The sequence below is a fragment of the Lagenorhynchus albirostris genome, chromosome 10 (assembly GCF_949774975.1).
Source record: "Lagenorhynchus albirostris chromosome 10, mLagAlb1.1, whole genome shotgun sequence".
NCBI classification, from domain to species: Eukaryota; Metazoa; Chordata; class Mammalia; order Artiodactyla; family Delphinidae; genus Lagenorhynchus; species Lagenorhynchus albirostris.
In genome coordinates this window covers 27,542,687-27,568,878 of record NC_083104.1, presented here as the reverse complement: position 1 = coordinate 27,568,878, position 26,192 = coordinate 27,542,687, and the positions used below count along the sequence as shown (strand labels likewise).

The 26,192-nt window shown below is 41.8% G+C and overlaps 1 protein-coding gene across 2 annotated transcripts in view; it reads left to right on the top strand.

Annotated features, from left to right (window-relative positions):
* The window catches only part of PTPRG (protein tyrosine phosphatase receptor type G), a 738,734-nt gene that overhangs the window by 693,655 nt on the left and 18,887 nt on the right, over positions 1–26,192 (top strand). For both annotated transcript variants that reach the window (XM_060161434.1, XM_060161435.1), the window contains 11 exons: positions 5,342–5,438; positions 11,749–11,831; positions 12,021–12,155; positions 13,191–13,325; positions 15,516–15,688; positions 17,256–17,391; positions 17,942–18,088; positions 20,351–20,444; positions 21,366–21,442; positions 21,930–22,058; positions 25,654–25,800. In XM_060161434.1, coding sequence (XP_060017417.1) covers positions 5,342–5,438; positions 11,749–11,831; positions 12,021–12,155; positions 13,191–13,325; positions 15,516–15,688; positions 17,256–17,391; positions 17,942–18,088; positions 20,351–20,444; positions 21,366–21,442; positions 21,930–22,058; positions 25,654–25,800 — 1,353 coding nt within the window. The remainder of the gene's footprint in view (positions 1–5,341; positions 5,439–11,748; positions 11,832–12,020; positions 12,156–13,190; positions 13,326–15,515; positions 15,689–17,255; positions 17,392–17,941; positions 18,089–20,350; positions 20,445–21,365; positions 21,443–21,929; positions 22,059–25,653; positions 25,801–26,192) is intronic.

Sequence of the window (26,192 nt, the reverse complement as noted above, 5' to 3'; positions counted from 1 at the left end):
GAAGTATTTTAGAAGAGTAGTAGTACTCCTTTTGGGTAGCTCTGCTAGAAAGGAATATGGTAACAGGCTCTGTAAGAAGCGATCAAGGCTGTTTTAATAAACAAGAGATAGTAATAGGCTGTAAAAAGGAGGTCAGGATGAGAGATTTTGTGTAATTTAACAACAGGAAAACAAACCCCTCATATTAAGAGAGTGGTAACCTCAACCTCGGATTTCTTTTATGTGGAATAACGACGGCCAGCATCTACTTGGCACGGTTGCCTGGATTATTTCACTCGTTCCTCAGAAATACCCCATGAGGTGCGTACTATTTTATTGTCCCTATTTTGCAGATGAGGAAAGTTACCCGTGAGAAAACCGAGGCACTGGGTGATTCAGTTAGGAAGTGGCAGCAATAGGGTTGAAGGCCAAGGCTTTCTGACTCAAGCCCACATGTTTAACCTGGATGCCCTCCAGACTCTCATGGAAGTAGTGGCCTGTAATGAGCTGAAGTCAAAGGAGAGATAACCAAGATTATCAGTGATTGTCTAAAACTGGTCATGCAGCTGATGGGCCAGTGAGTTCCTTGGCAAAAAAAGTGGCGGGGGGGGGGGGAGCAGTGAAAATAAGGAGCCTCCCCCCCCAAGAGTACTGGGAGCCCAGTACATGAACTTTATGGGCCAGAGCCTTCCCAGAGGGCTGAGAATCTCACTTATAAAAATCTTATATAACCTCTGAATAGAGGCCTAAAATTAGTCAAAGAACTAATCTTAAGATTATAGAGGAAACCACTGCACAGTGAATATTTGCCTATTAAGAGGAGTTAAAGCAACTCATTCCGCAGTTACTGAGTACCCAGCATTCTCTGAGTACCTACTATTCTCCGCAGGTACTGAGTACCTACATGGTATAAGGCACACAGATGAATTGGACAGAGAGCTTGCTCTCAGGGAGTTCAGCCTGATGGGGGAAGAAGACTAGAGTATACACAGCTAAAGTAGAAAGAGGGCAAAGCAAAATAAGTGCTAATACAGAAATGAAGTTCTGGAGGAGAGCAAAGGAGAAAGGATCCTATGCAGTTTGATTGGGTGTTTCTGCAGAAGTTCTGTTTGCCCCATCTTGATTTCAAATCTTGGAGGGAAATGGAAAAAAACAAATTTGGTGAATAGCTGTCATATGTTCAGAACTTTGCTGCTTGGAGGAGAATGAGAAATGATTCACTGGTAATTTTGAGTCTTTGTTTAGAGGTGATGCTGGAAGCAAGCTTTTGGTCCTTGTCAGATAAATTTTGGAGGCCGTTAAAAGCTGGGGACATTATACCTCTAGCAGATTTTGCAGTCACGGGAAATAACGTCAGTCCTTATGCCCGGATACTGTTCAGTGACTGTTCCCTTGGCTACCTTAGCTGACTACAACCTCACTCTTCCCCGGCCTCCCCAGTCATAATCCAGGAGGCTTCCAGAGGCACGATGCTAGCATATAATCTTTCGAGATCAGGGGAGCTCCAAGGCCCTGTGGGTCAACAGAATTAATAGGCAGGGGTCAGGAGCAGCACAGGTTTAAAGGCTGAGTGCAGAGATGAGGCCAGAGGTCCAATACCCCTTGACAAGATCCTTTGGGGGAGGATCGGGTCTGTTACAATTAGCTCCAGCTGAGCTAAATCTGGGGGAGTTGCTCATCTTAAATCAAGAGAACAAAGCTTTGTCCACCTGAGCTCATGCGCCAAGGGACCAGTGGCCACAATCGCTTTATGTAAGATGCAGAGTTCTCGTGTTGCCGATTTCACATAGCAAGAGTTCCTGACAGAGGCGGAAAGCTGCAGAAAGAACGCTTCCTGCAGGATGGCAGAAAGTGGCCCCGTCGAGTTTCCGGAGCCTCGGTGACAGAATGCCAGTGTGGGTCTTAGATGTCCCACAGGAAAACATTTTAAACCCTTATCATGAAAAACATCATAGTTGGTTAAGCTGAGGTTTTTACAAAGAGTGAGAAAAAACGTGCGTTAGCCAAATTTCACAGATCGTACAGGAAAAATAATTCTATTTTATAGGCCAGCTGCAGGATGATAGACACTGTGATGTACTCTCCAAAGATGGGTTGGTTTTCTGGAGGGGAAGGCAGTCATTTTAGATAAAGACATATGGATTCGGAGGCGGGAGAGAAGGACAGGCATTCTTAGCAAGGAAGATGGCAGTGAAGCACAGAGCAGGAGGTGGTCATACGGTCTGTTCAAGGGGCATAGAGTTAAAACTGTGTGGCATTGGGAAGGGAGTAGGTGGAAAATAGGATGGGACCTTGAAAGCCTGGCTAAGGAATCTGGCGTCTCTCTAGAGGTGTCTGCGTGAGAGAACAGCAAAGTCAAAGCAGCATTTGAAGAAAATCAGGGCGGCAGTTTGTAGCCTGAGCGGAGGAGAGTAGAGGTGGGAAAATGAGTGTGGCCAGTACCTGGCGAGGGCCAGCTCTGAGTCCGACACTGAACAAAGCCCTGAGCTGTGGTCATGACTTAACCTTGTGTACAACAGTCCCCTGAACACAGCTGTGGGCTGCCTGAACTCAGACACTAAGAATGTTACACACACTCGGTCTAACACTTGGTCACCAGGTCCAAAATATTTCCTTCTCAGCTTGCTTCACTGTGAAGCTGAGTAATCTGAAAGATTTCTAGATCTGTTCTGGTGGGCTTATTTTTTTTTCCATGTGAGCTACCGAATGGGAGGACAGTAGGTCACCATGTGCCCTTTGGACAGCCTTTCACATCCACAACTCCAGGCAGGAGGTGATGTAGTCTGTATCATCTCCCAAGAATTCTGTGTCTGTCAGCTTTTAGTGGTTTTGTTAGTTTGTTTTTTTAAGTTATACTTTATTTTAAATCTCTTGTTCTCAGTTGGCTCTTTTCTGTGATCGTGTGCCTGTTCCTTCGCAGAATATTCATTTCGAGAATACCAGCTCTGTTATAGAGACAGTAAAGTACAAACAAGCTTAAACCTTAAACTTTTTATCAGGGTGCTGACCAGGTAACTTTACTATACACACTCTATCGGCCAGTGTCACTTCAAAAGGTTTTAACACCTATTAAAATCACATTAACTTTGAAATGCCAGTTCTGATGGAGAAAAGACGCTCCAGGATCAGGTGATATTATCAGCATCTAAATGAGTCAGGCAGTAGTACTGCAAGGAATTACAGATGACATTATTATCCACAAGACAAAATCAGAAGGCCATAGGCAAACCCCTTGGGTTCTCATAAAATCAGATTTAACATTATTTATGAGTCTCCTTTGTTTTCTGTCATTCACATAATTGGAAAAGTGAAACGGAGGCAACGGATCAGACCAAGAGTTTTAGATAACACAGAGTTTGATTGGCCATATTGAATGGCTGCTTTAAACAGTACGGACAGCTGCTCCCACGCAGGCTTGGTCAATTGCATTAGACTATAATAGAGGCCCCACCTCAGTCCCTAGTGTGTGGTCAGAGCCACACAATGGGAAAAAAAATATCGATAGACAAAGCGAATCTCAAACTAAGGTACTAAAAGCTGAAAGCTCAGCACAAGATATCTGAGCAGCTCAGCCCTGAAGAGGTACATGCCAAAGGTATGACCTTCAAAACCCAGGAACCAAAGCACGTCAGCTTATTTCACGGATTTGTGTACAGATTGAATTAATGTCTTCCAGAATACAAATCCATTTTCAAAGGTTTTCGGGCCCTGAAACTCTTCAGAAGAGCACATGTCAGGCTTTCGAGGCAGTTCTAAAAGGCAAATATTCTGAGTAGGGCTAGCGTTGCTTCTGTTCTTGGAGATGTTAAGATGTCAGACTCGTTCCTTTGTGCTCACGTTTTATTATCTGTTTTAGAGAAAAGAGCCAAAGGCAGCCTTAAGGCCCTTTAAACCAGCATTTGCCAAACTGTAGGTTATAAACCATTTTAGATAGAATAGCAAGTATCAGAGTTTATCACATTTAGTAAAAGTAAGAAAAGATAAAGGATTGTCATGAAACGCACACTTTTCCCAGAGAGGTGTGTTGAATTAATGCCTGTGGGTCTTTTTTTTCTTTGCTTCCTTCTTCCTTCCTTCCTTCCTTCCTTCCTTCCTTCCTTCCTTCCTTCCTTCCTTCCTTCCTTCCCTCCCTCCCTCCCTCCCTCCCTCCCTCCCTTCCTTCCACTGGGAATGCCTGCAATTATGAAAAACTGAATATATATCCTCCAGGAATCGGGTGTCCATGAATATGGTTTCTTTGAATAGTTAGTGACCCATTGTTTTTATACCTTGGTTAAGTTCTTTGATCACAGTGAGTTCCTCCTAAGTACTTTGCAAATATGAAAGACAGCCAGTTCCTTGTTTCATTATGCGTGATGTAAATGCTGTGGAAATCATCCATAATTGCTATGCAACTCCTTTGTGAAGAAAAGTCTGCACGCTCGTAAACTCTGTTACATCTGTTACGTGTAAAACATTTCTCCTGATCATCTTGTGTCACTTTGCCCCTGCTCTTTGCCGCAGCTGTGCGCTGCTAATGACTTCCCTTATTAGTTCGCGCCAGTGCAGTCTGGGGTTTGAAGCACACAGTGTAGAAAAATGTGGCTTTTTAGCAATCTTGTATTAGGCTAATGGATGATGTTTCTATCCATGGCAAAGGTGACGGGAGAGGAGAGTTGCTTCTCCCACTGCTGTTTTTCTAAAGAAGGATACTGTAAATAAATTCAGAGTTAACAAATAAGGCATCAGAGCCATATATATTTGAGCCAGATATGACAACTGTTTAAGTTCTATTAGTGTCGTTTCAGGGCTGAGTACAGTCAGTCTGTAGTCTGTTAGTTATAAAACGAGGCTGTAAGGACTATAATATAAGCATATTGCAAATCATGGTGGAGATTATTCTTCTGCCTGAAATATTCCTGTTCATCCTTTAAGGCCCGGGTGAATCATCTCCTCCTGTCTAAAGCCTTCCTCTGTGTTCCCGTCAGTTTCTGAAGGCCTCTTTTCTACTAATCACATTTGACTGTCATCATCCTTTTACATGTTGTTCTCGGTCATCTGACTGTGACATATTCAAAAGGAGATAACTATTTTGTAATCCCCATGCCTAGGTCAAAATCTGGAATAAAGTAGCTGATTGATGAATTAGTAAAGAATGAAATCCTTTTATTTTGTTCACATCCTTCATACGTTTGTTATTAGTATGTCTGTAATCATTTCTGAAGTTGAGTTTGGGGAGGTAACGGTGGCCCGTGGCTGGGAAGTGTGTAAATACTCTGTGCTTTTGGATGTAAATAGTTCCTTTCTTTCTACGACCTTGTTGTCAAACGTCTAAAGCGTGTCTAAAAATCTTGGAAATCTCGATGTTTGTTTTCTTCTCTAGGAGGTCCAGCGCTGTACAGCCGATATGAACATCACTGCAGAACATTCTAATCATCCAGATAACAAGCACAAAAACAGATACATCAACATTTTAGCATGTGAGTAATAAACTTTAAACTATCTTCAACTGCGGGGAAATGAAATCTTCCTGCTGGGTAGAAGCTGAAAGGCAAGCAATCAGAATCAGGATGCCAAGAGAAAATTACACTTGCAAGTTAACCTCTCGTTAGCCCATCTTCAACAGTGTGGAAGAAGAAGTGGGGACACTCTGCCCGCTGAGTCTTTCACGAAGCTGTCAGATCTCTGCTTAATAATCAGGTGATCGAAGGAAATGTTCTGAGCTTTACTGTTTTTACATGAAGTGATTTCATATCCGATGCTGGGAACCAAACTGTAATGTCATGTCGCTCTCTTGACATTGTTCTTAACCAATGAGAGCCAAGTCTTTTAACACAAATGGAAATACTGGGAACTGAATCAAGGAAGTTGAATTTCCAAGCAGTCTCTCTAAGATTAGGTAATTAGTTTATACCAGTCCTTGTGGCCCACATGCTTAGTCCTGTCCAAAACATTTCCAGGGTCAAGAATACCCTGGAAGTTCAGGACGCAAACAAATAAGTGTTCTTCTTACAGAGCCTCAAGGAATACCCTAAGAGGACAGGCTATTTCTGTGGCTAGAAGGCCACTTTTTGTAGACACCGTGGCTTGGGTCACTGGCTGAAGGTATACACTTCTGTATTAAGGGCAGGGGCACAGATGTTTATGGTTAACATACACTGTGGTGAAGAACACAGTACTTGCCATTTTATGTAATAGCGCATTTAAATCAGACACTTAAATCTGCACGCTACTGTAGATAGTTTTTTTAAACAATATTTTAGTGAGATATAATTCACATGCCATATAAAATTCACCCATTTTCACGTTAATTTGAAGTTAAATTTTAAGTGACTTCCAGTGTTTTTTATTATCGACACAGAGTTGTACAACCATCACCACCATCTAATTTTAGAACATTTTCAGGACCCCAACAAGAAACTTCCTTACCCGTGAGCAGTCACTCCCAATTCCTCCCTCGCCCAAAGTCCCTAGAAACCACGTACCTACTTTCTTTCTCTGTGTGTTTGCCTATTTTGGGTATTGCATATAAATGGAATCATACAATACATGGCCTTTTGTGTCACTTCTACTTGGCATGATGTTTTTAAGGTATACCCATGGTGTGGCTTATATCACTACTTCATTCCTTTATCACTACTTCATTCCTTTTTATGGCCGAATAATAATACTCTGTGCTATGGATATACCACATATTAATTTCTCATTTGTTGGACATTTGAGCTGTTTCTACTTTTTGACTATTATGAAGAAGGCTGCTATGAACATTTGTGTACAAGGTTTTGTACGGACATATATTTTCAACTCTCTTGGGTATATACTTAGCAATTGAATAGCCAGGTCATATGGTAACTTTATGTGTAACATTTTGAAGAACTTCCCAACTGTTTACCGAAGTGGCTACACCATTTTACATTCCCAGCAGCAATATATGCAGGTTCCAACGTTTCCACATCCTTGCCAACACTTGTTACTATGTTTTTTTGATAATAGCCATCCTAATGAATGTGAAGTCATATCTCACAGTAGTTTTGATTTGCATTTCCCTAATGATTGATAGATGATGAACATCTATTCATGTATTTATTGGCCACCTGTATATCTTCTTTGGAGAAATGTCTGTTAAGATCCTTTGCCCAGTTTTTAATTGGATTACTTGTCTTTCTATTGTTGAGTTCTTTATAGATTCTAGATACAAATCCCTTATCAGATATATAGTTTGCAAGTATTTTCTTCTATTCTGTGCATTGTCTTTTCACTTCCTTGATGATGTCCTTTGAAGTACAGATTTTTAAAATTTTGGTGAAATTCAGTGTATTTTTCTTTGGTTGCCTGTGGTCTTGTTCTCACATCCGAAGAACCAGTGCCTAATCCAAGATCATGAATATTTACACCTGTCATCACAGTTTTCTGGTCTTAGCTCTTACATTTACGTCTTTGATCCATTTGAGTTAATTTGTGTATATGGCGTGAGGTAGGGGTCCAGGTTCATTCTTCTACATGTTGATATCCAGTTGTCCCAGCACCGTTTGTTGAAAAGACTCTTCTTTCCCCCATTGAGTTGTCTTAGCACCCCACCAAAAAATCAACTGACCGTAAGTGTGAGGGTTTATTTCCAGACTTTCCTTTCTTTTTCATTAATCTGTATGTCTATCCTTATGTCATTGCCGCACTTGTCTTGATTACTGACTTTGTGATAAGTTTTGAAATTGGAAACTGTGAGTCCTCCAACTTGGCTCTTCTTTTTCAAGGTTGTTGAGGCTATTCTGGATCCCTTGTGCTTTCCTATAAATTTCAGGATCAACCTGTCTATTACTGCAAAAAATGTAGCTGGGATTTTAATATGGATTATTTTGAATCTATAGATGAATATGGGGGAGCATTGCCATCTTAACAAAATTAGGTCTGCCAGTTTATGAAGATGGGATGTCTTTCCATTTATATAGATCATCTTTTATTCCTTTCAGCAATCTGCATTTTACAATTGTGCTTTTGTTAAATTTATTTCTAAGTATTTTATTCTTTTGGATGGAATTGTTTACTTGATATTTTCAGATTGTTCATTGCTAGCGTATGGAAATATAATTGATTTTTGTATGTTATGTTGATCTTGTATCTAACCACCTTGACTGAACTCATTAGTTCTAACAGTTGTGTGACCCTTGCTATTTTCTATATTTTTGTTAATAGCCACTCTAACAGGTGTGAGGTGATATCTCATCATGGTTTTGATATGCATCTCCCTGAAGATTAGTGATGTTGAGCAACTTTTCATGTACCCATTGGCCACCTATATGTTTTCTTTGGAAACATGGATATTTAGGTCCTCTGCCCATATTTTAACTGATTGCTCGTTTTGCTAGCTATTGATTTGTGTGAGTTATTTATATATTTTGGATGTCAACCCCTCATCAGATACATGATTTGCAAATATTTTCTCCCCCTCGGTAAGCTGCCTTTTCATCTTGTTGATGGTTTCCTTTGCTGTGCAGAAACTGTTTAGTTTAATGTAGTTCCACTTGTTTATTTTTGCTTTTGTTGCTTTTGGTTTTGGTGTCAGATTGAAAAAAATCACTGCCAAGACTTATGTCAAGGAGCTTTTTTTCTCTGTTGTTTTTTCCTAGGAGTTTTACGATTTCAGGTCTTAAATTCAAGGCTTTAATCCATGTCAAGTTAATTTTTATGTATGGTGGACTGTAGTGGTCCAGTTTCATTCTTTTGCATGTGGCTCTCCACTTTTCCCAACACTGTTTATTGAAGAGAGTGTCCTTTCCCCATTGTATATTCCTGGCCCTTTTGTCATAAACCAGTGGACCATATATGTGTGGGTTTACTTATGGGCTCTCTACTCTGTTCCATTGATCTGTGTGTCTGTTTTTATTGCCAGTACCATACTGTTTTAATTATTATAGCTCTGTAATACAATCTGAAGTCAGGGGGTGTGATGCCTCCAGCTTTGTCCTTCTTTCTCAAGATGGCTTTGGCTATTTGAGGTCTTTTATGGTTCCACACACATTTTAGGATTGTTTGTTCTATTTATGTGAAAAAATGCCATTGGAATTTTGATAGGTATGGCATTGAATCTGTAGATTGCTTTGGGTAGTAGTATGGACATGTTAACAATATTAATTCTTCCAATCCATGAGCGTGGACTATCTTTCCATTTATTTGTGTCTTCTTCAGTTTCTTTTATTAATGTCTTAGAGTTTTCAATACACAGGTCTTTCACCTCCTTGGTTAAGTTTATTCCTAGGTGTTTTGTTCTTTTTGATGCAATTGTAAATGGGATTGTTTTCTCAATTTCTCTTTCTGACAGTTCATTATAACTGTATAGAAATTCAATCGATTTTTGTGTATTGATTTAGTATCCTGCAACTTTACTGAATTCATTTATTCTAACAGTTTTTTGATGGAGTCTTTAGGATTTTCTATATATAATGTCAGGTCATCTGCAAATAGTGCCAGTTTTACTTCTTCCTGTCTAATTTGGATGCTTTTTATTTCTCTTTCTTGCCTAACTGCACTGGCTAGGACTTCTAATACCATGATAAATAAAAATGGCAAGAGTGGACATCCTTATCTTGTTCCCAGTCTCAGAGGAAAAGCTTTCAGCTTTTCACCATTGAGTATGATGTTAGCTGTGGAGTTGTCATATATGACCTTAGGGTCTCTATATACAGGATCATGTCATCTGTGATTGTAGTTTTACGTCTTCTAGAAAACGTTTTAAAAGAACCAAAAGTCATTTTTGAATGAGAGTATTTGTTTCAGTTACCTGAGAGAATGAGGAGAAGGAAAAGAAGAGAACAAGAAAGAAGAGTAAAACTTTTCTTTTCTTGCCAGTCTTTGGATAGATTGACTCTGGCAGTATTTGTCGGCCAAGCCAGTCAAGGCTCACCTCCCTGAGACTGTGAGGACTTGTCCATTTATAGACCTCATTTCTAAGCATATGTCAGTCAGAGATATACACGTGTATATGCCTTGCATATGTCCACACACATCACTGTCCACCATAGCAACCTCTACTTCTAGTGAGCTCACTGCCTTAGCTAAAACTATGTGGCAGAGAAGAGGGAGGAAATCAAGGCAACTTCTGTGTGATGTGCCCAAGGGTTATCGTGTTTTGTCACAAAACCACCAGGTCTTCGTAGACATGTTCGTACTTTCACAAGTTCATTTGAGGTTTTACTTTCACAAATTCAGATTAGATGTGGTTTTATTTCCGTAAGTTCGGAGAGCTGGGTTTTGGTGCTCTCTTGGTCACTTGGTCAGACTCTGGGCACATCACCCGGCACCTTGGTCTACCCCTATATTAATGCCTTTATATAGCAAAGAGTAGCATGGAAATGTTATGGAACAAGTAAAATCAGTCCATGAATGTTCCTGGAACACAATACAGGAAGAGCGTTCTCTCACGGAGCCATCACAGCTTTCAAGGCACACGTGGATGCCACCTCCAGTATTGATCTTTTTAGCTAGTCTGTTACCTTTTTGATGAAATATGAATTGTGCAACTTGAGGAACACGTGTTCCTCTTTGTCAGTCTGAGAAGTAACAATATAATGCTCCTAAGGCATAGGATGCAGATGCCCTAGGAGAGTATTTTCAGTTGGGGCCCATTTATATCAGGCAGCCCCTGTTCAGATTCACTGCAGTCTGAGAGTTTGTCAGCGCAACAAAAGCAATTCACAGTTCCAAGAATGTGGAGGGCTTTCCAAAAGTGCCTGATATAGTCTGGGGTCAGTAATGTCTAGGCTAATCCACTCATTGGACTTCTTTTCGAGCTAGCCTTTTACGATCATGATTATAAATAGAAATGGAAATCGGGCTTTTGCCCATTCTCTTTCTAGCTAGGGAAAAATAAAAGTATGACCTCAGCTTTCTTTTGTTTGTTATCCTATAAATACAAGCTCATTCTGTTGGGCAACCAGAGGCACATATCACCACTCACCTTTTGTTCGTAGGGGAAGGTTAAGTGGATCTTAAATCTGATCATGGACTTCAGATTCCGGTGAAGCGATTACTCTTAGAAGCAAGCTCTGGCTCCCTCAATTATTCAGGGTCTGCTGGGGTGATGGGGAGTCCAGCTGAGTTTAGCAATGGCACCTCCGGAAAATAGATGTTCTGGACTTGAGCTAATAAAATCACCTTTTTATATTTGTATCAGTGGGGAGGGGGTGGGGCATGAGTAAGCAAAGGCCTTGGAAACTGGTTTTAAAATATAGGATGAGGGGGGCTTCCCTGGTGGCGCAGTGGTTGAGAGTCTGCCTGCCGATGCAGGGGATGGGAGTTCATGACCCGGTCCGGGAAGATCCCACGTGCCGCGGAGCGGCTGGGCCCGTGAGCCATGGCTGCTGAGCCTGTGCGTCCGGAGCCTGTGCTCTGCAACGGGAGAGGCCACAACAGTGAGAGGCCCGCGTACTGCAAAAAGAAAAAAAAAAAAAAATATATATATATATATATATATATATATATATATATATATATAGGATGAGGAAATCTGGGAGGGTTGCAACTTGAATTGTTTTACATGAACTAATAAGGACCACAATTTGTATTTCTTGCATATTAGCACTCACAAGTCAGAGCATGAGGTAGGAGTGTCCCTGTGGTTTGGAGATGGGTTTGAATGCTGTAGCTTTGAATTTTTAGTTGTTCTTCTGCCAGAAGTTTTCTCGGGCCACTCTGGGAGATGCCATGTTGCCTCTTTGCCTTGTTTTGTGCTTTAGAATGCTGCTAGTTTTCGAATTAATACATTTTGTTTTTGCTTTTTTTTCTTATCCTCTGTAGATGATCACAGTAGGGTGAAGTTAAGACCTTTACCAGGAAAAGACTCTAAGCACAGCGACTACATTAATGCAAACTATGTCGATGTAAGTCAGAAATGTTTTTATAAACCTGTTTCTGATAAATGAAGGGTGCCGCAGAGACTGTTGAATGTGTTTTCATACCGCACAGAGCTCACATGAGAAGCACAGCCTACTCAATACGGAAGGCACTCGAATTATTAACTGGTCTGTGATACTGCTTTCATCTCACTTTGTGCTGTGTCATCTTTGAAGGGTTACAACAAAGCGAAAGCCTACATCGCCACCCAGGGACCGTTAAAGTCTACGTTTGAAGATTTCTGGAGGATGATTTGGGAACAAAACACTGGAATCATTGTCATGATTACGAACCTTGTGGAAAAAGGAAGAGTAAGAGCTTGTTGGCTTAATCGTGTACCTTCATTCAAAAAGATATTTGTGGAGTACCGCTGTAGGGTAGAAACTTGGCAAGGCCGAAAGAGTTAGAGAAGTGCGAAGTGGCCTCCCTGCCAGGAAAGTGAGCTAGGCACTTACCAGAGTGGATTAAACATGATGATTGAGGTGAATAGGGTATTAATTGGGGGACGGGGGGTGCTGCAAAACACAGGAATGCATCCTCTAGTACAGAGATTTTTTTAAAGAGTTAATATTTGAGGTGAGATTTGAACAGTGAAAGAGGAGGAGGAAGAGTTACACAGGCTTGAAAAGAGAAGGAAGGACGTTCCAAATATCTGGGAGAGAAAGAACAAAAGCAGGGACGTTGGAAGAAACAGTTTAGTCAAGGAACTACTAATAGTTCACACTGGGGGGAGTAAAGACTGCTTAAACACCTTGACCATCACTAAGAGAACCTTTTTTTAAGATGATGATTCATATGTTAACTTTATTGGGTTATGAGGTGACATTAGACGTGAATTTAAGCTGGAATAAGGATCCAGGCTCTGGTTGGTTACTCAGAGTCACTACTGCTTCACTTTGACGGTGGAATCCCTGTTTTGCCTTTGGTGACCCAGTTTTTAACACGAAGGCTCTCACAGTTACAAGAGACTTTGTGTTAACTGTGAATGCAGGCCAGCCTCCCAAAATGACACTTAAACTCCCTTTGATAACATATCCTACCCACATTTCGTAGAGGTCAAATATACAGGATTTTTCTTAGACCTTCTTTTAAAGTACATCATGTGTTGAAGGATGATGGCGAACACTAGGCCCATTTCTCAAGTGATCTTGCCCAAACGTGTCCCAAGATTAACCTCTTCAGAGGTCACATCTGCCTGCAAGGCCTTCAGCCCATGCATTCCTTTTTTAGTCAACCACGTGGTGATATGGCCTGTGTCTCCACACCATCATTTGAAACCACATTATCAACATTGGAATTGTGACATCAATTGCAGTTATAATTTACAGCTTTTTTCTTTTCTGCAGCGAAAATGTGATCAGTATTGGCCCACAGAGAACAGTGAGGAGTATGGAAACATTATTGTCACACTGAAGAGCACAAAAGTACACGCCTGCTATACTGTTCGTCGTTTTTCAGTCCGAAATACAAAAGTGAAAAAGGTATTGAAGGAGTTGGGTGGGCTGCCAGGGCATCTCTTTTTAAACTAGTATGAAAATTACTGTGCGACTAAGGCCAACTCTCGTAACCAACTTGGTTTTTAAAAAAGTATTTTTGAAACATTTTTTTCACAACTCTTTTGATTGACATCAGTGTATGGTGTGAAAGATACTGGCAAAGCACATAATAGAATTTAACTGGCCTGACTGAGTTCTTTAATCTCTTCATGAAAGAGGCTTCATTTGGGGGGAAAGAAAAAGGTCCTCTGAGGTTTTGGTAACCAGCAAATACGGCAGCATCTGTTTGTTTGGTGACGCAGCTTTTTAATTCCAATTTTCTGACAGCTTTAAAGCATTGTTTCCCAAAGTGTGTCCCAAGGGATAGTAGCCCTGCAAGGTGCTTGCAGAAATCAAATTCTGTGCTTCAATAAGTATGGAAAATGAATGCCACGTGGTACGTATTCCCCCTTAGAAACTTACAAGGAACACAAGTACCGAGAGTGCTAGAGTTAAGAAACCGATATAACTTGCTCGTGTTTCCTAATGTGACTTAACAGTAAAACCCTTCTCTGCAGTAGAACTGTTACCATCGTGAGAATTACACCTTGTGGAAATGGTGCTTTCAAGTTATCTCAGTTTCTCTTGTTGAAAATCCACTGTCCCATCGAGACTCATAGATCGCTGTAGCAGTATTATGAACTCAAAAGACAGGTGCTCATTAGGAAAGTGTGAAGTAGTACTCTACAGAGGTTTAGGTATGGGAGTTGTTTGTAGCAGTGGTTCCTAATTTATTTTTTTAGTCTTGGACATCTTTGAGAATGTGATAAAACTGCCTCCCTCTTGCCCCAGAAGAATTCACATTTACCGAGATTTTTATACGCACTGTCAGTGGCTCTGAAGCCCATTTGTGATCCAAGGTTAACAGTCCTTTCTGTGTATAGTTTGTTTCCAAGAATAGCAGAAGTATATAAAAATCAGCTGCACTGTTTTTATCTGTGTTCTCTGTAATAGAGCTGTTAACTGGCTCAAGCTAACCAGTAACTCATTAAGTACAGTGTCCATTACTCACGGAAGCACCTCAGGTTATTTAAACACGACCCACTTACTCTTATTTTAGAAACAGCTTAAGCCAGAGGAGCAAGTCCAATAGGAACGTTAGGTGTTTTGCACACTGACCATCGTAACTGCAAATGTGGAAGAAATAGGAAAATGAGGGGTAACAGAAGAATTAAGAAATCAAAGACATCCAAAGGCCTTGTAGCACAGGGCCAGACACCCTACAAGATTCAGTGTCAATGGATTAATGACCCTGAATCATCAAAAAAAATTTTTTTATTTTAGAGGTATTGGTAATTTAAAAAAAAAAAATCACAGCAAGGGATCTATTTGGGGAAATTTTTCATACAAAGTGGTTCAAGTGTAAAAAGTGCAGCCACTTAAATGAATTCTTCAGAGTAGTGTTCCTTTATTGAAAGTGACAGATAAATTGATTGTTGCCTTTGACTCTAGAGATTTCGAACCACTTGTCACTTAGGATCCTCCCCACACCTCCTGGAGAGTGTACGGCACGAGCACTCTGGCTCCTAAAGGTCCAGTCCGGACAGTGGAAAAAGAATGTGAGTCCCGGCCCACAGTCAGATGAGTTGGGGCATCTCAAATGCTGCCAGGAAGTGGAGGCCTTGTAGGCAAATTACAAAGTGCTTGGATCGGTCCAGATCCAGAAAACCGATACTAAACATTCATTCTTGGTACAGTCTTAACCCATTTTCTCTTCCAAGAGATGTCTGATCCTTCTATGCACCCAGGTCATGTCTCCATTTTGGGCATGAGAGGGCCACAGAGAGGAAGTAACCAACCCCAGGAACAGCAGTTAAGGCGAATGGGAACAGAGGTCAGGTTTGCTGACATCCTTAGGTGATTTTTTTTTTTTTTTTTTTGGTACACGGGCCTCTCACTGCTGTGGCCTCTCCCGTTGCGGAGCACAGGCTCCGGACACGCAGGCTCAGCTGCCATGGCTCACGGGCCCAGCCGCTCTGCGGCACGTGGGATCTTCCCGGACCAGGGCACGAACCCGCGTCCCCTGCATCGGCAGGCGGGCTCTCAACCACTGCGCCACCAGGGAAGCCCCCTTATGTGATTTTTACCAGAATGCCCACTCTCAGCTTAAAGCCATCTTTTCTCACCCTCTCTCAGGGTCAGAAGGGAAATCCCAAGGGGCGTCAGAATGAACGGGTAGTGATCCAGTACCACTACACGCAGTGGCCCGACATGGGAGTTCCCGAGTACGCCCTCCCGGTCCTGACCTTCGTGAGGAGGTCCTCAGCAGCCCGGACTCCAGATATGGGCCCTGTGTTGGTGCACTGCAGGTGAGGCCAACGGCGTCCCCTTTCTTCTGCCTGGGATTCAGCATTTGAATTGGGCAGAGCAGCGGGTGTGGGCTGTGTGAACTTGGACCACTGTGGCCCTGCTGCTTGCGGCTTTGTTTGATTTAGAAACGGAGTCTTAACTCTGAAAACTGGGACCAATGAGACCTGTTAGGGTTATGGAAGGTCACTGTAGTCCCCTCACATTAAGAAACCATCTGCTGCTTCTGAGGTTACAACAAAATATGCTCTTAGAGGATGAGTCTCCAGTTTTTATAACGCCTTCTTATTACTGATAAAAAATCCCCAGTGTTTATAGGGAAATTGTTGGCAGCTCCTAATATATAGAAACCTTACACACAAATTTAGAACTTTCCGCACTAGAGATTTTGAGTTTTTGAACATGGCTTTTCTGTAGGGTTCCTCCAAATGATAATAGTTAGTTTATGTGTGAAAGGCTTTCAGTTTATACGTGCTATATAAAATACCTTTTTTAAAGCACAGATAAAGCCTGTTTTCCCATCTTAACTAACTACCTTAAACAACCTTAGCTGATTGTTTCAAAAATGCTTTTATTGTGTTTCATTTGGATTGCTGGGCTTTTTTCACTTTGGTATTCAAAGAGATGTTGCTTATTCTGTGATGTATGTTACATAGCTGCCCGGCCTTTTCTCAGCGTTTCTTTGGGGCTGTTCTCATAACATGCTTCCACAGAGCAGGTCCTTTGCAGACGTCGGAAAAGTCCCATAAGGACTCTACATTTTTGCTCACCCATTTAGAATCACTAAAATAGAGGTGAAGGTCTATCAAAGCACTTGGGTAGCATCAACAAAACTGTGTGAGATGGAGAACCTGAGGCGGCAGGTTTCTGCCAAAAGAAGCCTGTGGTTCAATACGGCAGAACTCGGGTCTCCCTGGGCTGGGTTGTGTTGTTTTGCTTAAATAACAAACAATCAGGAAACGGGAATAAAAGAGGCCAGCTTTTCCAGAGGGGCTCTTCTTCTCCTACCCCTGGATTACTAAAGGAAAGTAGCCCTTATAAATAGGAACTTGCCAGTACTGAGCACCCTGGGCGGGAGTTGTGCACAGAGGGGGTTTCTCGAAAGGACAGTGCGTTCTCCCAGAATCCCTGGGGGAGCGGGAGAACCAGGCGATGCCTCGGCAGGGGTGGTTCTGGTGCGGAGATGGCTACTGCCAGGAGAGACACCTTGCGGCCCCTGGCATCACAGAGTTAGTTAAACCCTTTGCTTGAGCTGCAAGCAAGGCTGAGAAAGCAAATCTGTAACTATATTTTTATTTATTTATATTTATACATATTTTATATTTTTATGTATGGTAGAAGGGCAGTCTTCCCTCCCCCTCAAGACTCACGAGGGAGGAAGATCCTATTGAAGTTTCTGAATGCTATCCGTATGTATGTCAGCGTAACCCTCTTGTTGAGAGAACCTAGTATAGTTGACGTAGGTTATTTCTCAGCGCGTTGGAGACTCAGATGATAATTTTTGTAATCCATGGTTCATGACCTGGTAGAGCAGCAAGTGTACTAGTTGAGTGTCTGCCTTTCTTCCAGTGCTGGCGTGGGCAGGACGGGCACCTACATTGTGATCGACAGCATGCTGCAACAGATAAAAGACAAAAGCACAGTCAATGTCCTGGGATTCCTGAAGCATATCAGGACACAGCGCAACTACCTCGTCCAGACTGAGGTGAGGAGGGGTGCTGGTGTTCTCATGTGATTCCAGCACACGCTTGAACTGAAAGTTGAATGACTGAGAGTGACACATACGCATTCTCTTGGGCCTGGAAGGAATTTACAGGTTTGTGTTGGAAGATGTCCTAACCGGGATCCCGTTCTTTGGCTCACAGGCATCCATTTCTGTGTGGCTCTTAAATGAAGCAGATACAGTTTTCTCTAGTGCTGTGTATTCCATGCTGGGGGCGCTTAAACCTTGTTGTTTAGCCTGAGAGATATATACGAGGCAATGGTTCTGAAGCCCTTCACTGAACACACGCCTTCCCACTGCTTTGTTTGGGGCGTGGTATGGAATACAGAACTAAACGCAGCACAGGCCCTACCCTAAAATAACTTCTGACAGGGAAGGAAGGATGGACTGGAGCCGACCCCCCTGGCTGTAAATGCATGCGGGAGGTCCCTGCTAGGGGAAGAGTTCATCTAAGGTCGATTTCACGCAGGGGACAGAGGTGGCTGCCCTGTCGCAGCTCTCCTCAGTGACTACCGTGTCGTGTGCCTTTTAGGAGCAGTACATTTTCATCCACGATGCCTTGTTGGAAGCCATTCTTGGAAAGGAGACTGAAGTATCTTCCAGTCAGCTGCATAGTTACGTTAACAGTATCCTCATACCAGGAGCGGGAGGAAAGACACGACTGGAGAAACAGTTCAAGGTAGTGCTTTCAATACGTTTCTTTGGCAAAGCAGCAAGGAGGTAAAGAAATGCCTTGAGTTGGGAGGGTCGTGTCTTTTTTGCATGAATGTCTAGACTAAAATGGATTACTATCTATCTGTACTCCTCAGATGTAATCCATGGGAAGATCAAGTTTCGACTTACGTATGAATTGTGGGTATCCAAGTAGACAGTGCTGTGCTGTATTTTCTTCTGCACAGTTTACGACTTTAACATTTGCCCCTGGCCCCAATGACATGGTACTCTGTCAGTCGTTCCAGTCCAAAAAATATCCTCTGTATTTTTTTTTTTTTGCGGTACGCGGGCCTCACTGTTGTGGCCTCTCCCGTTGCGGAGCGCAGGCTCAGCAGCCGTGGCTCACGGGCCTAGCTGCTCCGCGGCATGTGGGATCTTCCTGGACCGGGGCACGAACCCGTGTCCCCTGCATCGGCAGGCGGACTCTCAACCACTGCACCACCAGGGAAGCCCTATCCTCTGTATTTTTTTCTGAACAAATACTGTCTTACCCTGATGGAGAACGGCTATTTGTTGGCATTATCTTAAAAGCAAAGCTCTTTGAATGACTATCCTAGCAGATAGTTTAGAAACTAGAAAAGATCTAGTTACTACGGAATACTAAAGAAACTTTAGTTAACTTTTCCTAAATGGTTATTCTTTTTCTTTGATAGGGGCATGGGGGCATGAGGTGTAAAGACAGTTAAGGTTTATACGGAATTGAGTGCAAAGAGAGACTATAAGAACTATTAAAGTAAGTAAGATCAGAAAGCTCAGTCATCTCAAAGTACTAAGTGCTTTCCTGTTTCGTAGTCTCTCATTAGACTTTAAAAAAACCAGGCTTTTTTGCACATTGTTCTATATGTAATTTCTCGTTTTGTGTCAAGATGGAAAGAATGAGATGAATCTCTGCAGTTTTAGTTTTCATGGTAAAACCTTCCATAGACACTGAAACCTTCGCGTCTCAGCTCAAGAAATGAGACTGTCAAACAAATAACAAGTGATATGAAATGAAAAGTAGATCAATTTCACCAAGTTCAGTTATAACAATTTTAAATTTCTACGTCTCCTTTTATAACATCCTTACTGCCCTGCGAACCGTTTGAGGTAATCAATAGTGAGGACATAGTGTCTCATTTTGAATGTTTAAAATGAATTCTTAAAAAAATTAAGTACCAATAATTCTTAATTAAGTTCTGCCTTTTCTGTTTCCGCAACGTTTGTTTATACACTGTTTTAAAAATTCATCAAAAGAAACCAGGTCATTTGTTCCTTTACAGGCAGTAACCAACTACATCCACCTCCACGTAGAGAAGGAGACCGTTCCCATATACTCTGTTAGCATGGACCCCCTCCCTCCTCACCCACCACCCACCCCCCAAAAAGATTGACAGAATGATTCAACCAAGCTATATACACAGGAAGGATAACCGAACTACTGGGCTAATTATTTATAACAGCCTTAGAACAATGTCAGTTCAGTTTAACAGACATTTACTGAGAACTTAGTAAATTCTTTACCATGATTAGCTCTTATTACCACGAAGCCGTGTTTGCTAGTATAGAGCCACCTCCATTTCATGTGGCTGTGAGGAATCAGTGACATCATCCACAGAGAAACCCACGTTAATTCAACAAATGCTGCTTACATAGTGCCTGTAGTCAAGAAACCTAAGGCCTAGGGCTTCCCTGGTGGCGCAGTGGTTGAGAGTCCGCCTGCCGACGCAGGGGACGCGGGTTCGTGCCCCGGTCCGGGAGGATCCCGCATGCCGCGGAGCGGCTGGGCCCGTGAGCCATGGCCGCTGAGCCTGCGCGTCCGGAGCCTGTGCTCCGCAACGGGAGAGGCCGCAACAGTGAGAGGCCCGCGTACAGGGAAAAAAAAAAAAAAAAGAAACCTAAGGCCTAATAGTAAATAAAACAAGCACACAAACAACCAAGACAACTGAAAGAGCTACCACTGTTGAAACACAAAAAAGTGTCCTTTGGGATACGAAAATGTTTATAGTATCTGTGCCAGATCATCAAGCAGATGCTATCAATTATACCTTTGCTTTTGTTTTGTTGTCTTTCCCCGCCTGACTGAGATAGACCACGCTGCATGTAGGTCAAAGAATTCCACGTTTAGGGTCTACAACGTAATGGTTTGATAGTTAACTATATACTGAGAAACCATTACCACAATAAGTTAGTTAACACAGGCACAATTATAATCCTTTGAATGAAGGCTAAAATGTTGCTTTTCTTTCAGCTGGTCACACAGTGTAATGCAAAATACGTGGAATGCTTCAGTGCTCAGAAAGAGTGTAACAAAGAAAAGAACAGAAACTCTTCAGTCGTGCCCTGTAAGATCTTAAAATCAGTTCGACTTGCCTGTGTTCGTTTTTTCTTTGGATTTTGTGTGTTACTAAGTAAAGAGGCAGCCACTACCAAGGGGAAAAGTTATGCTGAGGACAACTGAAGCAGTTTGATCAAAACGGGAGGGGTGGGTGACGGCACCAGCAAGTTGCTGCGTCTGTGTGACATGAAAGCTCGCTTCAGTTCACCTCGAAATTCAAGAGTTAGATTATTTCTACCATGTCTTGCCTTTAAAAACAAAATGTCATTATCACTGTGGCATTAATGCTCTCTTCAAACAGAGAGTCCTGGATTAATCTGCACAGCTGGAACTACATTGCTAAATTATTCTGGCTATTGAGACTAAATTATTCTGGCTATTAGAGACTAAGGCACCGTTGGTAGGTGGTGACCGCTGCATAAATAACTTGGGACACAGCAGTGGATACTGTGTGTAGTACACTGTAGACACAGGCATGGGTGATCAGTGAAGAGATTCTGTCTACTGAAAGAGGCCAGTATTTTCTAAGCCCTTCCCAAAGAAAAAGATTGGGAGTAAGGGGATGGCAAAAGAGCAAACTACAATACGTTGGTATAAGTGTAGGAATATCAAACCAGGGTCAAGAGTGACCTGAAACCCTGTGTCGACTCCACACACAGTATCCTCTTAGTGGTCCGCTGGGAAAGCCTCTCCCACAGTCAAGTGTTATTCCTAGAACGTCTGGGTCCTGCTGGGCACATGCAGCAGAATTTCATTTTACATTCTTCCTTAGCTGATAATGCTCTAGCTTGTTTAAAAATATAGGTAAGTCTTAAAAAGAAAGGGGAGCCAAAGAGCTCTATTACTCACCAAGTAACTCTCAGAAAGTGCTGTTGGTGGTGAGGGGTAATGAGGCAAATGTGATGTTTTCGTGTTTTCCATGTCATAGCTGAGCGTGCTCGAGTGGGCCTTGCACCGTTGCCTGGAATGAAAGGAACAGACTACATTAATGCTTCTTATATCATGGTGAGAGTCAACAGTTAATTATAAATAAAGTCAATTAAACTGAAAGGTGCTAAACAGCAGATACCACCTATGTGACTTTCAAGTAATTTCTTGATGTGTAATATCAAAATTATAGAGATTTCTGTATCTGGAAACCTCTAACCAAGGATACCTAATCGGTGAGGACACAAAAATTGCTTAAGCTAACAGAAATGCTTGTTAAGGAATTAATCTTTTCGTGAATTTCACCCATCTAGTCTTGGAACAAATGTTGAAATTGCTGTCAAGTAAAAACAGCAGGGGGAACTAGAAGCGCATCGGACGTGGAGAGAAAACTGTCTATATACATGTTAGGAGAAGTACATCTAAAAATTAGCCCAATGCACTGAGTGCCTCTTTTGATTATTTTCGAGAGGTCGAAACAGTGCCGGCCTTATTTCATGAATATATTTTACTGCTGCAGAGTTAAACACTCATAATCACTGGTTTTTCGTCTTCCTAACTGAAGGGCTATTACAGGAGCAATGAATTTATCATAACCCAGCATCCTCTGCCACATACTACGAAAGATTTCTGGCGAATGATTTGGGATCATAACGCACAGATCATTGTCATGCTGCCAGACAACCAGAGCTTGGTAAGTAAAGCACATCTGCTATATATTAATGAGCCCGGGAGGCCAGAGCATAAATTACCTTGTCACAGGGCTACCGTGTCTGTACATGCTAGGGAGGGAATTCAGACTTCTCATCTTCTATGTCTGCACAGGTGCCTTTCCTAGTCTTACCATTCCTGACCCTATCAGTTCCAAGAGGATCAGCACTGATCCCTAATGCTGGTGATATATCAATCAATCACCCCTCAGTTGTACTGTACATGGCAGCGTGGGAGAAGGTTTTTATTTATTTATTTTGGCTGCGTTGGGTCTTTGTTGCTGCGCGCGGGCTTCTCACTGCGGTGGCTCCTCGTCGCGAAGCACGGGCTCTAGGCGCGCGGGCTTAGTTGCTCCGCGGCATGTGGGATCTTCCCGGAGCAGGGCTCGAACCCATGTCCCCTGAATTGGCAGGCGGATTCTTAACCACTGAGCTACCAGGGAAGCCCAGAAGGTTTTGAAGAAGGCCCTTTTTCTAACCTCACTAATGCACGATCTTAAGCCGACCTCTTAGTTGCTATATGTCACTGTTGAAAAATAAATGAACAGTAACAGTAGTTAACATTGATTGATTATATCCTTTATTGATTATATCAATAAATGTTAACCGTAGTTAACACTGATTGATTATATCTTTACCTGTATTAACTCCTTTAATCCTTTCTACAACTCGATGACACAGGTGCTCTCAGCATCTCCTTTAGTAGCTGAGAAAACTGAGGGAAGTAACTTGCCCAAGGGCATATACGAACCATGGGAGCCAGGATTGGAACTTGAGTCACCTGTCTCATTTTGTTATTGTATATGTCCAATGCCGCCACATCACAGAAATGTTTCCTGGCCCAAAGAAAACGGTATCAAAAGTGCTAATAATGTATCGTTATTTTCCCCCAATCCACAGGCAAGCCCGATCTATTACAGGGAGGGAGATTAGGAAAGCCTTCCTTGTTCGGACTTGATGGTGCTTTTTAAGACCTTGACTGAAGCTACTACCTCTTTCTTCTCCCTTTAGTCCTTCCCTATTGAGGTCGCTAGACCCTAGAGGAGAAGGGTGAGCACGTTTATGAAAACAAGCGTAACTATTTCTGCTGAGCTCTCATTGCATTCTTAAGTTTCGAAATAGTTGGGTCTTCAGAAGTTACTATGAGGACTTGTAAGCGCACAAAGTAAAAACAAAAACAAAAACGATCTGCCTCCGTGAGTGTCAGAGTAGTGAGTTTTTTAATCAAGAAAGAACAGCATGTGAGTGAACCCCTAGTCTTGATGACATGCATTTGACTGTGTGCCCAGTCAGTAGGAACTTCACTTTGTCGCTTTCTGCTCCAGCTTCGGAATACCAAGACTGCTTCTGTGTGATAGAATGGCAACAAAGTTGAGAATCTTAAGCTAAAAACTGGAGTGTAAATTTTCAAATTAGCTGGCAATAGGGGTCTACTCTGTTCGGCATATGGAAATTGGAGGCATTTAGGGTTGTTAAAACGTGCATTTGTTGGATGAGTCAGTGTTTTGTTATCCTCACTTAACAGAGGACAGTCACTATGCCCAAGAGCTCATTTGTATGGGGAGGAGAGGGGGAGACTGACTGAGTGAGTCAATACGTGTTCTGTGGACAGCGACGATACCGGGCCACCAGGCCTGTCATCTCGGTGTCTCTCCGAGGCCCAAGGAGGCTATGCTGCAATCACGCATGTCTGCACTCATAGCTCTAGGGTCGAAAGTCAGATTCAGTAGTGTGTAGTTTTTTCTAAAGGTACTGTCTCCGCATTTTTTGTTTGCTTTGTTATTTATCACTACTGTAACGTTACAAAGACCATCGTTCTGTGAATAGCCCAAAAGTCACTGCTGCTTAGGCGTCCCTGCCCTATCTGTAAGCAAAATAAGCATGCGATCAGAGCGCCTACTGAATCAAGAAATAGCATTTCTTTGTCATAGTCTGTCAAGACGATCAGTTATTCCCTAGTTTACTGTCTGTGTTCAAAAGGTTTTTCTGCCGTTCCTCCACCGTTACTAAAATCCCTTTGGCAGCCTTTAGGCAAATTAGATAATTTCCAGTTCATCTTATCATCATAATAGCTCTTTGAGGTATGTAGTTTTATTATTCCCACTTTTCAGATATGGAAATTAAGCCTTAGATAGATTACTTTTTTCAGGATCACATCCTAGGCCTATACTTAATCTATGTATTTGGTTAAATTTAGAAGCCTTGTTCGTCATTATGGCTTTAATATCTGTTCAAAGGGCCCTAATTCCACTTCCTTGGGCAAAACGCATTAAAACCCAAGACAGTTACAGACTTCTTTTGTATAGACTAAACCCCGTTGCTAATCTGTTTCCCCTTATGCTGAGCTTTAAAAATAAAAATGTACTTGGCAATAAGCTATATTGAAACTTGAAAGGGTGATAAGTCTTATTGGACTGTTGGCTCATTTCTGATGCAACAATGTAAGATTAAACAAAACCTTCTTTGTTTTCAACATTATTCAGAATTATTTCTGACTTCACTAGTACTGTCTAAGCATTTTCAGGAAAATGCCCACAGAAATGTATATATTACAGGCAAACTGTAATTTGCCATTTGAACTGATTAGAAAAAGGAGGGGGCAGGGCTCGTCATAATCATTGTATTTCTCACAGTCTCCAGCCTAGGCAACGGTTCTCTTTTTCTTAGGCCTCCATAGTTTTCAGGGATAGAATTCAGGTATCAAGCCTGAATACTGTATTCGTTTCAGGTGTACAGCTAAGTGATCCAATTATATTTTCTGATTATTTTCCATCATAGGTTGTTGCAAGACATTGAATATAGTTCCCTGTGCTATTCAGCAAATTGTTAGTGCTTATCTATTTTATGTATAGTAGTTTCTGTTACTGAGTCTTTATTTTTAATCTTAAAAGTAGATGAACGTTTAAAGCTTACCTGATTCGAGGCCGAAAGACTTGAAATCGAACATTGACAGACTAACTTCCCTTTTACAAAGCACCTTGTACTTAGAGCCAATATGCCTATTTATGGGCCTGTCTGAGCCTTGGTGTTTTCATCTACAAAGCCAGAAGATAAAAATACCTCACTAGCATGTTATGAAAACCAAGTAAGAGAATGTTTACGGAAGTCCTTTGCAAAATGCTGGTCAACTGTAGAACTGTTAATGACATAATCCATAGAACAACAATTAGCATATCTTAGTCACATAAGCCATTGTGAAATAACAAGTTAAAATTACTTGACCTAGATCCCGTCTCCTTTTTTACTCTGACAACTATATTACAGAGCATTTCTCAGCTAGGGGTAATACATCTCCTACAGAGGGAGGTTTTTTGGTTGTCGGATATGACATAGGTGAGAGGTGCTAGGAAATGGTCATGAAGCGTATTTTACAATAGAATACAACCACCACTGAACTCAGCATGATTAGATAGGGCTAATCTAATTGGGCTAATAATTCTATGAACCCAATTTAAAAACTGATTTGAGAGGTATGGCAAATGGCAAAGAAAGAAATCGTTTGGTAAGAAAATTCGAAAATAACTGGTTGACAGCACTGCAGAGGAATTTTTGTCCTTCTTTTCTTTTTGGTCCCCATAGGCTGAAGACGAGTTTGTATACTGGCCAAGTCGAGAAGAATCCATGAACTGTGAGGCCTTTACCGTCACCCTTATCAGCAAAGACAGACTGTGCCTCTCTAACGAAGAACAAATTATCATCCATGACTTTATCCTTGAAGCTACACAGGTAACCTCAACCTCAGTTCCTCAGTAACAGCCACAGCTGGGCCCTGGATCACCCTTCCAAGTAATAATGGAGTAATTTACCACCCTTAAGAGGGGCCCAGGCAGGCATTTGAGTGTGACTTAAGTATGTTCACTTCCTTTTTTGCTTCCTTCAAATATTTGCTTTTTCCAGCTGGAAAGATGACATGTAGCAGTTCCTCTGATTGAGCATGCATACAAATAGGCCTGTTGACCTAATTATAAAAACAATATACTAGAGCTCAGTATTTTCTTTGCCGTCAGAAATGTGAGCCTTGCAATATGTTGCAGAGATGATAATATTAAGACTATTTTTTTTTTTTTTTTAGTAAACAACATTTTGATGCATAATTAACTACCTTCCTATGGGGTTGG